Source organism: Microtus oregoni, unplaced genomic scaffold (genome assembly GCF_018167655.1).
Source record: "Microtus oregoni isolate MIOR12 unplaced genomic scaffold, Mior012 000022F_ref0000154, whole genome shotgun sequence".
Classification (NCBI taxonomy): domain Eukaryota; kingdom Metazoa; phylum Chordata; class Mammalia; order Rodentia; family Cricetidae; genus Microtus; species Microtus oregoni.
In genome coordinates, this window is record NW_024543081.1 from 15603653 (window position 1) to 15614129 (window position 10477).

At 44.0% G+C, this 10477-nt stretch overlaps 1 protein-coding gene across 3 annotated transcripts in view; it reads left to right on the forward strand.

Moving 5' to 3' along the window:
- Xpnpep3 (X-prolyl aminopeptidase 3) overlaps positions 1 to 9969 on the forward strand; it is a 50594-nt gene extending 40625 nt beyond the window's left edge. For 2 of the 3 annotated variants that reach the window (XM_041672641.1, XM_041672642.1), the window contains 3 exons: positions 3577 to 3754; positions 6669 to 6789; positions 7958 to 9969. In XM_041672641.1, the coding sequence (XP_041528575.1) occupies positions 3577 to 3754; positions 6669 to 6789; positions 7958 to 8124 (466 nt within the window). In that variant the 3' untranslated portion in view covers positions 8125 to 9969. Of the gene's footprint in view, positions 1 to 3576; positions 3755 to 6668; positions 6790 to 7957 lie in introns of those variants that run through there. The other variant, XM_041672643.1, reaches the window with a different exon arrangement.
- The last annotated feature ends 508 nt before the right edge of the window (positions 9970 to 10477 follow it).

Here is a 10477-nt window from a genome sequence, read left to right on the forward strand (position 1 = left end):
TTAATCCCAGCACTCGGGAGGCAGAGGCAGGTGGATCTCTGTGAGTTCGAGACCAGCCTGGTCTACAGAGCTAGTTCCAGGACAGGCTACAAAGCCACAGAGAAACCCTGTCTTGAAAAAAACCAAAAAAAAAAAAAAAAAAAAAAAAGAACCATTTATAGATGGGAACTATGGCCACCAGCCATAGATAACAGTAGCATTGGCTACAATGTTACTGCTGGGCCCCCATGCAGCCTCTTTCAGCCAAGCGGCCAAGCGGAAGATAAATTTCCTAATATAATACAGGGGTTGCTATTATCCAGCTTATCTATGACCAAAAAGCATAAGCTTCCTTTAAGGAAAAGGGTTCTGTTTTCCTTAAGTCCTTCAATTTGCTCATCCTTTGGTAAAAATGTAAGACCTAATTCTTTATTAGTGGCAAAAAATCGAGGGAAAACCTGTGCATTATACATCACCAGCATCGGCAGTGGAAAAGTCGACATGATCCCCCATCGTGATTCTCCCCAGGCGATTGGGATCCCCATGATTAACATCATGAGGATTAGCCCGATCCTTCTCGTCATGAGGTTGGTCCGTGTCATTTTTTTGCTCCAGGACTGTTCTAGTAAACTGTTCAGGGACCCAAAAAGGATTTTCTTCATCCTGTGGGAAAACACAGACAGCTCCCCTGGATCTTATTAGAATAGGATCCGGGCCTTTCCATTCATTAGTCAGCACATCTTTCCATTTTACAAGATCCTTAGGTCGCTGTGGATCCGAGCAATGTCGTTCTGCTGCATTGTGATCATTATCATCCAAATTTAAAAAATTTATAGTAAATAATGCCATGGCAATAGCCACTCTTGGCGTTGGGGGTAAATCCTTCATTATTCCCCCTTTTTGTTTAAGCAAGTAGGATTTTTTTTTTGAAATTTATTTAAAGTATTTATTTATTTAAGTACACAGCAGGCCAGAAGAGGACACCATATCTCATTACAGATGGTTGTGAGCCACCATGTGGTTGCTGGGAACTGAACTCAGGACCCTTGGAAGTGCAGCCAGTGCTCTTAACCTCTGAGCCATCTCTCCAGCCCCCAAGCAAGTAGGATTTGAGCGTGTGGTGTGCTTGTTCAACAATGCCTTGACCCTGAGGATTGTAGGGGCGTGGCGTGGAGAATACCAGAGCATGTGTCAATTGACACATGTACATATTGAAGTTTTCCAAAGGCAGAGATATGGGTAACATCCATCTGCCATATTTGTAGAGGCAGAATCCCTCTGGGATTTATCCCTGTGTGTTGGACAGGGAGAAACTGGCAGCAATTGTGACATTGGGTCACGATATCACAAGCCTCTTTTCTAGTAAGGGAAAAGCGTCTACGCAGGGTTTCGGCCATGACATGAAAATTATCATGAAAGGTTTTAGCAGCTTGTAATGGGGAGGCAAGAGCCGCCGCGGCTAATCGTGTGGCGCGATCAGCCAAATCATTACCCAGACTCATAGGACCCGGGAGCCCTGAATGTGCCCGGATGTGTGTAATATACAGTGGAGCTCTCCTGTTTAGCAAACATTCCCACAGTTTATGGAAAAGAGGTGCCACCGTGCTAGTAGGTCTTATAATCCCGGCGGTTTCAAGCAATTTTACAGCATTAACCACATAGGCAGAATCGGAAACAGTGGAATCTTTGAAGAACTTCTAACACCACCATGCATTCCACCATCTGAGGTGAGGTTACAGAGAAGTTTTTTGAAAATACCTTGGAATCCACAACATAGGCTCCCATGCCACTCTTGGAGCCGTCTGTATAAACCACCATTCCGTCTTTTAGCAGAACGGAAGATGTTACCCGGGGAAAGACAAGAGGATAACATGCAGCAAACTGTAGCAGAGGGTGTTTGGGATAATGATTATCAATTTTCCCAGAAAAGGTGGTGACCAAGATGGCCCAATCATTAGAAGTGGCAGCCAGGGTTTGTATCTGAGGGGAAGTATAGGGGACAATCATCATAGCTGGATGTTTACCAAAATGGCTAACAGATGTTTTTAGGCCTCTAAGGGCGATCTGAGCTATGGCTGCAGGATACCAATCAATAATTTTTTGAGGGGAGGCATGTGGGTGAATCCACAACAATGGTCCATCTTGCCATAACACAGTGGTGGGCAATTTTCTCGTTTTAAACACGCAAAGAGAAAACGACCGGGTAACATCAATGTGGCACAATTGTGCCTCCTCAATGGATTTCTCTACCAACATTAAGGCTGCTTCTGCCGCCGGTGTTAAAGCCCGGGGGGAAGTAATATGAGCATCCCCCTCCAAAATATCGAACTGAGGTTTTAAATCGGCAGAGGGGATCTTTAAAAATGGTCGCAGCCAATTAATATCTCCTAACAATTTTTGAAAATCATTTAATGTTTGTAAATCATCTTTATAAATTTTTAGTTTTTGTAGAAGGATCTTATCTGGAAGAATTATAGAACCTAAAAACTGGCCAGCATCAACAATTTGAACCTTTTCTGTGGCAATCTGGAGGCCCCAAAGCTGTAGATTGTCAAGTAGCAATGGATAGGCCTTTTTGAGGATCTTTAGATCCTCATGACACATAAGCACGTCAATAAAATCAAGTGTAGAAAAGTAAAACAGTGACAGTAATACAAACAAAATAGGCATCAGGACTAGGCTGTAGACTAGGCTGGCCTCTAACTCAGAGATCCTTGTACCTCTCAAGTACTGGGAATAAAAACGTGCATCACCACGCCTGGTTGACAGACATACATTTCAGAGCTGGAGAGTTGACTCAGTGATGAAGAATTCTTGTTCCTCTTCCAGCAGACCCATGTTTGGCAGCTCACAGCCGCCTGTAACTCCAGCTCCAGGGCCTTGTTAGGCACTTCATTCACATACACAAGCCATGAACACATATATAACCTGAAATAAATAAAATCTCTTTTTGAGACGTCCAGGTAGTTGGGAAAGAGTATGAGACAGAGTGGTGCTGTGCTTCTGTAACCCAGAACTGGAGCGGCATGACAGTTAAAAGCTGGGCTGGAAAGATGGCTCAGCAACTGACAGCCTGGCCTGCAGAGGGAGCTCCTGGACAGCTAGGGCTACACAGAGACACTGTCTCAGAACACCAGAGAAAGAAAGAACACCATATATAAATATTAGGAGAAGAAAGCTGAAGCAAACCTTTGTGACTTTTGTTTTCAGGCAGGATCTCACATAGTGCCCTAGACGGTTGCACACTTATTGTGTAGCCCAGCCTGGCCTCGAGTTTATAGCCCTCCTGCCTCGATCTAATGAGTGCTGGGATTACTGAATCCCTGTACCACCGTGCCCAGTTTAGAAGTTCATAAATTTTAAGTGTTTAAACTGGAAAGGAAAGTGGTTGGTAGGTACTTGCCTCATATTCACAAGGCTTTGGGCTCAAACTGCAACACAGAAAGAAATAAAAAGGAAGAAAAGGTTTAAATCAGTAATGTAAACTTTCATCTTAAACTATTGAAGGTCCAGCAAGATGACTAGCTAGTAAAACACCTGCTGCCAGGCCTGCCTACCGAATACCTAACTCGCATTCCTTGGTTTTCCTGTCCCTAGATTCACGGCACCTCAGGCAGAGCTCTATGAAGCTGTTCTAGAGATCCAAAGAGCGTGTTTGACACTGTGCTCCCCTGGGACAAGCCTGGAGAACATCTACAGTGCGATGATAACACTAATGGGGCAGAAGCTTAAAGATCTGGGGATCGTGAAGAACAGCAAAGAAAACACCTTCAAGGTACCTTCCTCCTCTTCACCCAGTCCTTGAGAACAGCCAACACGCTGCTCAATTTTTTGTTTGTTTGTTTGGTTGGTTTTTTTGGGTTTTTTTGTTTTGTTTTCTTTTCTTTTCTTTTTCAAGACAGGGTATCTCTGTAGCTTTGGTGCCAGTCCTAGAACTAACTCTTTTTTTTTTTTTGGTTTTTCAAGACAGGGTTTCTCTGTGGTTTTGGAGCCTGTCCTGGAACTAGCTCTTGTAGACCAGGCTGGCCTCAAACTCACAGAGTGCTGGGTTTAAAGGCCTGCATTACCACCACCCAACTCAGTTTTTGCCCTTCTTAATAAAGCTACAAAACTTAGACTCTGTCTTTGCATTTCCTTGTAAAATGGATTTAGCTTTAACATGGATTAAAACAAAGGAAGTTGATGCTTACTTTTGCCAGTAGGTGGCAGCACGTTCTGATTCATGGTCTGCTACAGGACTAGTGTAGTCCTCAGAAAACAGAAAATGAAGTCTGTACAGGCAGGGTGGGAAGGGAGCAAACAAGGAGAGAACGTTAACTCCTAAACCTTTCCTGGGAATTCTGGGGATCAGAGGGGAGACTGTTTATTGATTCAGTTACATTATTGAGATTTTAGCAAAATGCCCAAGGGTTACATCTGTAATGGGTTTTGTCTGTATCTAAATGTAATGGTATCCATTATAATTGCAAAAACCTGAGCCACACAAGCATTGGACATCTTCCATCTCCAATTTTAGAATTCCAGGATTCCTATTGTCAAAAAAAAAAAGAAGTTACAAATTCCCTGTGCCAAGCCAGAAAATATTTAACTAACTGATAGAATTATCCAAGCCAATAAATATACATCATGCCTATTCCACAATTTGATATGGAATACTTAGGATTTCCGAAATAGGCTACCCAAGAGAGATGTGTGAGTTATATCTTTTTTATTTCACTGATGGCAGGAACAAGGTCTCATAACCCGGGCTGGTCTTAAATTCCTGATTCTCCTGTTTCCACCCACCAAGAACTGGGATTCCATGTGTATGTTCATAGTTTGTATCTTCCTTTTTTGGTTGGTTAGTTGGTTGGTTTTTCAAGACAGAGTTGCTCTGTATAAGTCCAGGCTGTCTTGGAACTCCTGTTGTAGTCCAGGCTGGCCTCACATTCTCTGAGATTAAAGGCCTGCACCACCACTGCTCTGCATATCTTCCCTGCATGACTTGAAAGGATAACAACATTGCTGTCCTCCCTTTCCCCAAAAAGATTTTTTTTTCTCCCCTGTGCTAGGGATGAAACTGAAGACCTTGCATATGGTAGGCAAATACCACTGAGCTATATCCTTGTCCTGAAACCGATTCTCTTTGTCAGTTATTACTGGTTTTCCTTAGCCTGTGTATAATTAATTTAACAATGGGATGGAAGGCAGCATGGTAAGTATGCTGATGGCACAGTTTGCCAGGCATGGACGTGGCTCAGTGAGAAAAGTGATTTCTGATGCAAGCATGAGGACCTGAGTTCAGATCCCCAGCATCCTCATGAAAAAGAAGGTGTAGAAGCTGAACAGATGACTCAGGCTGCTCTTCCAGAGGACCAGGTTGCCAGCACACACATAGAGGGTCATGAACATCTGTAACTGCAGTTCTAAAGGATCTGATACCGTCTTCGGGTCTTTGAGGACAGTAGGTGCGTACAAAGTACACATACATACATGCAGGCATACACTCATACTAGTAAAATTAAATAAATTTTTGTTTGTTTGTTTTTCAAGACTGAGTTTCTCTGTGTAACAGTTGACTGTCCTGGAACTCGCTTGGTAGACCAGGCTGTCCTCGAACTCACTGAGATCCACCTGCCTCTGTCTTCCAGCACTCCAAGGCAGAGGCAAATGGATCTCTGTACGTTCCAGGACAGCCCCGGCTACACAGAGACCCTGTCTCTTTAAAAAACATAGCAGCCTGTTTCCATAATCCTGGCACTAGGCAGTGGAGACTGGAGCGACCTCTGTGGACTTGCTCACCCCTAATCTAGACAGCCAGTGAGCTACAAACTCATCAAGAAAAGGGATGATAAGGGAGCTGGAGAGATGGCTCAGTGGTTAAGAGCATTGCCTGCTCTTCCAAAGGTCCTAAGTTCAATTCCCAGCAACCACATGGTGGCTCACAACCATCTATAATGAGGTCTGGTCTCCTCACAGAACATTATATACATAATAAATAAATAAATATTTTAAAAAAATAAATTTAGGGGCTGGAGAGATGGCTCAGCGGTTAAGAGCATTGCCTGCTCTTCCAAGGTCCTGAGTTCAATTCCCAGCAACCACATGGTGGCTCACAACCATATGTAATGGGGTCTGGTGCCCTCTTCTGGCCTACAGGCATACACACACAGAATATTATATACATAATAAATAAATATTTTAAAAAATTTAAAAAAAAAAGAAAAGGGATGATAAGGTAGTTCCATGTATAAAAAGTCACATGCCACCAAGCCTGATGGCCTGAGTTCATTCCCCAAAACGTACGTACATAGCAGGAGGAGAGAACAGGTTGTGTTCTTATCTCCACACACATTAGACATGAACACCCACACGAAAACACAACCAGCCAGCCAGCCAATCAAGAAACAAGGTGAAGTTCTGTAGAGGAAGACAGCCACTGTCAACTCTGGCTTCAGTAGGCACATTCATGCATCTGTGTACCTGCACACAAGTGCACACACTGGCATCCCACACACTCATGCACACAGCACAACACACCACACTCCCCTAAAAAAGTTGCAGTTTGTCAGGTCTTTCAAGAATTAATCCAAGGCTAGGTTAAAAGGCAGAAACTGGAAGAAACACCACGTCTCACTGATTTGTCCATACCAACTTTTCCCTGTAAGAGCTTGTTGCCCTAAGAATACTGTGCTAATTATCTTTTCCAGGCTGCTCGGAAATACTGCCCTCACCATGTTGGCCATTACCTTGGAATGGATGTCCATGACACTCCAGACATGCCTCGTTCACTCCCTCTGCAGCCTGGTATGGTGATCACAATTGAACCAGGTGAGGGATGGCTTAACCCTGAAGCCATTGCTACTTTTTTGGTTTTTCGAAACAGGGTTTCTTTCTTTGTAGCTTTGGAGCCTGTCCTGGACTAGTTCTTGTAGACCAGGCTAGCCTTGAACTTACAGCGATCCGCCTGCCTCTGCCTCCCGAGTGCTGGGATTAAAGGTGTGTGCCACCACCGCCCGGCTACATTGCTACTTTTACTTACACAATATAAAATATTTAGGTTTGTCTTGAGTTTTCTTACTTAGGAGCACACGGTTTGTTTAATTTGACTCCTCAAATGAACAACAGATGGCAAATACTTTCTGTAAGTTGATATTAAGAAACAAATTTTTTTTAATCCTGCCTTTGCCATGGTCAGCTTGTGATAGTCTCACAGTAGTGGTGGGTTCCAGCATCCCGCTACCTACAGTGAACTGCCCACCCTCATCCCACAGAGTTATCTGACTCAAGCGAATGCCTGTTGGGCAAGTGGAAAAGTCAAGTTGTGGCCACAGTGAGGTGCAAGGCTGGTAGAAGAGTCTGACTGTTAAAAAATTGATGATTCTTAGACCAGGACCCAGAGTTTGAAAATTAGGTGTGTTATGACTGATAAAGGTTTTTTGTATTGTTTGTTGATTTGTTTTTTGGGTTTTGTTTTTGGGGTTTTTTGGTTTGGGGGGATTGGGGGTTTTTGTTGTTGTTGTTGTTGTTTCTTTCTTGGTTTTTGTTTTGTTTTGTTTTTTGCTTTTCAAGACAGGCTTTCTCTGTAACAGCCCTGACTATCCTGGAACTCTGTAGACTAAGCTGGTCTAGAAATCACAGAGATCACCTGCCTCTGCCTCCTGAGTGCTGGGATTAAAGGCGTGCACCACCACTGCCAGTCAAATTAGTGACTTTCTTAAACGACTACACCATGACAGAATCATGGTTGGTATTACTATAGTTGAATGCAATCTGTAGTCTACTAAACAAAATGGCTATAACAGTAGTAATCCTAACTAATGACAGCCACCTTGACTGAGCTTCCTGTACACAGCTCTGTTGTCTGTAGTAGTTCATTTAATTCCTACCACTCTGAGGTAAGTGCACTGAAGATCCGTCAGTTGAAGGAACTTTAACAGAGGTGAACATGCTTCTGGTTACTGTCACTGGTCACACACAACCCATTTCTCTTCTTCAGGCATTTACATTCCTGAGGATGACAGAGACGCACCAGAGAAATTTCGCGGTCTCGGAGTACGGATTGAGGATGATGTGGTGGTGACTCAGGACTCACCTCTTATCCTTTCTGCAGATTGTCCCAAAGAGATGAATGACATTGAACAGATCTGCAGCAGGACCTCATGACCACCACTGTCGCTGTCACATCTCAGGTCTCAGACTGGCGTCCTGCCTATGTGTGTAGTCAGCGTCTTTGTGGGGGATTAGACACAGGTTCTATGAGGAGTACACAGCTATATGAGTGGATGTCCCTGTATATCAGGACATTCTCATGTTAGATAGATGTAAATCTGGGAAGGCGAATTCTGGAACAGTCTGTTTCTAGGACTTTAGTGACAGTAATTCTGGAAAGCTAATAGTCAAGGAAGTTTAACATGTGAATGTAAAGAATGGTTTTGGTTGTGCATACCCATGCATTCCAGTTAACACATTTAGCAGAAAACTTGTCTTCAGGTTTTCCTTTCTGCACTTCTGCTGAGATACACTTAGTATCCTAGACGCTTGTATGATGCCTGTGTTTTTACTCTTCACCAATGCCTGCCTGTGCTAAAAGCCACCTGTCAGTGTTCCAGGTGGCCAGTACCTATCCTCCATGATCTCTGCCTCCCCAGCCAAGTTCCATACATCTTCTGGGACCTCTCAGGCTCAGAGAGCATGCATGTCCTGCAGTCTTTCCATTCAGCCACAGTACAGCAACACCAGCCAGCCAACAAAAGAGTCTTCGGTCTTTCTTGCCATTCGGTTGTCCAGCACCAGGAAAGTGCCTAGGTTTTTAAAGGGGATTCTTTTTCAAACATCCACCTTCCTGACCTTCGTAGGTTCTTTTCTTAGACAAAATGTCACTGTGCCTCAGATCCTTCACAGGCTGCTTTCCTTTGTGACAGGCTCTTGAGGTAGTTCAGGCTGGCCTCAGACTACCAGTCTTCCTGCACCCTGCCCATTTTTACAGAGCTTTTGTGGGGATTTTGGTTGGATGGTTGATTTTTCAAGACAGGGTTTCTCTGTGTAGCCCTAGCTGTCCTGGAACCCTCTTTATAGACCAGGCTGACCTTGAATCTAAGAGATCCACCTCCATCTGCCTCCCTGCTAAGATTAAAGGCCTGCACCACCACCTCCTAGCCCTTTGTCGGTTCACTTGAACTGGCTATGTATGTCAAATCATCATGATAGGACTCAGTCTAGGTAACAGCCCTGGCTCTCCTGTACACCAGGCTAGCCTCAAACTCACAGAAATCCAGCTGTCTCTGCCTCTGGAGTGCAGGGATTAAAGGTGAGTTCCATGTGGTCCACTTCCTACTCTAAGCTAGAGTGGCATGGCAGTGACAAAGAATCATGTTTCTTTCCCTAAACTCAGCATCAGGTTCGGTTATACAACCCAGCTTGCATGGTGAGCAAGGCAGGGCTGGATTAATACAAATGCTTTTTTCAAAAGCTCTGTGATAAAGGGACCGTAAGAGCTAGTGTGTTAATTTCTTTTAAATCTGAGTGTGTGCATAATACAGACGACTGTACCCAGACATAGTCACACACACCTGTCAGCACAGCACTTGCTAGATTGAAGGGGATTGCTGTGAGTTCAAGACTAGCCTAGGCTACGGGGTAAATCCCTGTTCCAAAGAAGAAAATAATAGTAATACAGAGATTGAAAGTAGAAAGTATGGGTCCTGCCTGCTCTCTTGTGTTCATGCAGGTCATAAGTAAAGCATAGTGAGCTCTCCCACCAGTCCAAATGGTACCTTCGCCTCCTTTATAACAATGTTCCCAGAAACTCCTGCCAATTAAACTTGAGTTCTGAGTTGGATCCATTGCCACAACTGACTGGAAGACTGTAAATGAAAGGGTCACTATTTAATCAGGCAGTGGTGGTGCACACCTTTAATCGCAACACTCAGGAACAGAGCCAGGCAGGACTCAGAGCTCGAGGACAGCCTGGTCTGTATAGTGAGTTCCAGGACAACCAGGGTTACAAAGAGAGACCATATCTCAAAAAATAAAAAAGCCGGGCGATGGTGGCACACGCCTTTAATCCCAGCACTCGGGAGGCAGAGGCAGGCGGATCTCTGTGAGTTCAAGACCAGCCTGGTCTACAGAGCTAGTTCCAGGACAGGCACCAAAGCCACAGAGAAACCCTGTCTCGAAAAAACCAAAAAAAAAAAAAAAAAAAATTTAAATGAGTGCCCAAGCTGGTGTCATAAAGAACACTACACGGAGAATTTTTTATAGTGTGGCTCGTGGTTTTTATTCTTAACTTCCTGAAGTGACATCTAAGGCTCAAACCTGAATAGACTGTGTAAGTTTTAGACCTTGGTAAATCTTCTTTAAACTGACATGTGTTTATGTGTTCCTGGGCAATGACATCATTAACTCCTAACACTGTAACAGAATCCTGTGGTCACAAACCTCTGGGCTTCTTCCTCCCATGGCCACTGCGGAGCTTTGACTGTCAGTATTGTATGGGTCAGGGGTCACCACTGGACTT